Source organism: Lithobates pipiens, unplaced genomic scaffold (assembly GCF_037356315.1).
Source record: "Lithobates pipiens isolate NorthernLeopardFrog02 unplaced genomic scaffold, aLitPip1_a1.2 Scaffold_25, whole genome shotgun sequence".
Lineage (NCBI taxonomy): Eukaryota > Metazoa > Chordata > Amphibia > Anura > Ranidae > Lithobates > Lithobates pipiens.
The window spans coordinates 125,028,769-125,030,921 of record NW_027507787.1 but is presented as its reverse complement, the minus strand read 5'-3'; the positions used below and the strand labels follow the sequence as shown (position 1 = coordinate 125,030,921).

At 40.8% G+C, this 2,153-nt stretch overlaps 1 protein-coding gene across 1 annotated transcript; it reads right to left on the bottom strand.

Moving 5' to 3' along the window:
* Positions 1-249: 249 nt before the first annotated feature.
* LOC143929782 (uncharacterized) lies at positions 250-1,567 on the bottom strand. Its single transcript, XM_077453760.1, has 3 exons — positions 1,393-1,567; positions 614-907; positions 250-526 (listed from the first exon to the last, which is right to left on the bottom strand). Exons 1-3 carry the CDS (start codon positions 1,565-1,567, stop codon positions 357-359), a joined length of 639 nt encoding a protein of 212 aa, XP_077309886.1. The 3' UTR covers positions 250-356.
* Between the last annotated feature and the right edge of the window lie 586 nt (positions 1,568-2,153).

Sequence of the window (2,153 nt, the reverse complement as noted above, 5' to 3'; positions counted from 1 at the left end):
ATCAACATATCTTTTTTTTTATTTTTTTTGTGATCATTTTTTTTGAACTCCAAAAATATATATTTTTTTTCACATTTTTATTTAAAATCAACATATGTTTTTTTTTTTTTTTTTTTTTGATCATTTTTTTTAACTCCAAAAATACATATTTTTTTAAAATATTTTTTTTTAAAATCAACATATCTTTTTTTTTCTTTATTTTTTTGATCATTTTTTTTTGTAAAATCAAAGTATAGATTATTTTTTTTGGATTTTTCATAAAACATTTTTCAAATAACAATAACATTGGAATGGGGGCATCGCATCAACACCATGCAGCAGGAAATGAAGAAAATGATTATTTTGCTAAAAAGGTATTAGATTCTTCCCAAAATATCGATCATATTCTTCATTTCCTGCTGCATGGCATTGAGGCGATTGCGCATGGCATCAATCTCCCCATTCCATGCCATGATCTGGCCGATCAGCCTCTGTGCACTGTCTGTAGTGAACGCTTCAGGTTGTTGGTCCACAAACAGCACATCATCTAAAAATGGGATAAAAAACATGTATTTAGAAATATGCATATATACATAGACATAGATTACATGAAGCTGGGGTGTCAGACACTCACCTGGTGTGTTCACTTCCTCCACCTCTCTTTCCTCCACCTCCTCTGGATTTCTGTGCCATTCAGGCTGGTGGGGTTCGGGGTCCTGGTGGGGTTGGGGGTCCCGTCGGGGTTGGGGGTCCTGGTGGGGTTGGGCTTTCCGGTGAGGTTGGGGGTCTTGGCGGGGTTGGGTGTTCCGGTGAGGTTGGGGGTCCCGGCGGGGTTGGGTGTCCTGGTGAGGTTGGGGGTCCTGGCGGGGTTGGGTGTTTCGGTGAGGTTGGGGATCCTGGCGGGGTTGGTGTCTGAGTCTTCTCTGCCCTATGAGAATCAAACAAAAGGTATACTTTAGCACACAGATATGAAACATTGCTTTGAGGTGGTGTACAATTTTCTGTTAATGAAGAGATCCAAAGTGAAGACAATGAAATTTCCCTTTTAAACATACTGAAATACATTTCAAAGACAGCTAAACAATAACGTTACGAAGTTTACTCATTACGTCAAATGATACAGACGAAAACAGTTATAACCCTGGATCAGCTAACAACATCCTATGCGGTATACGAATTTAGTGCAAATATACGTACGGTTTACGAATCTAGTGTGAATATACGAACGGTATACGAATTCATACACGTCGCTATGTATAATGTGAACTTAGGACAGGTACTTACTTTTTCGGAGCACCTTCTTAATTTGGAGGTACTTATCCGGCTCCCTCAATTTTATGTCGGACCATCGTTTTCTCAATTGGTCTTTAGACCTTCGCACCCCAAATTTCTCCTCCAGAGTCTTCACCACACGAGTAAGGATTTGATCTTTGACCAAATTGGGATGCAGATATGGCCCATGCTTCCCATCATAATCATCCCTTGTCATAATGGCCACCATCTCCACCATTTCTGCAAAGGCCATGTTGGTGGCCTTGAATCTCCTAGATCGGGATTCCTCCTCACTGGATGTCTGTCTCTCCGCCATGTTTACTTTCCTCCCACTGCGCAACGAAGAGAGAAGGGGCGGGGAATATTACAGAAAAAGAACGTCAGGGGCGGGCGACGCAAGCGTAGTTTCGCGCATGCGCACTGTATGTTGAGCGTACCGCGCGGACTATATCCGATCGGAATATACGATGACACCCTATATGCAATCGAAAAAATAGAGGATTCATTTTTGGGGATAAATATGTGTATGGAAAGTTTATCACATACACGTATGTGTATATAATTAAAATAGTCCGGCCATGAATAAAGACGATTAAAGTCAATAGTACACGAACGTTAAATATTAATTAAAGCATGGCGGAATCTGTAACGTCACGGCCCAACGTCATGACGCTCGGAGAGCGGAGATTTGACGTATACGCCGTGTATAAAGCACGAGTGTATGATGCAACGTAACGTTCAGCATAGGCGGGAGACGAACGCAAGTTGACGGAAACTGAAAGACCATAAAGGAAGGTACGTTTCTAAAACTTTTCCTTATCGCTGGTACTGTAATGTTTTTCACTTAAGTACATGGGCACGAAAAAAAAATTCAGTTTTGTTAAAACGTTCTTTTGCGTTGA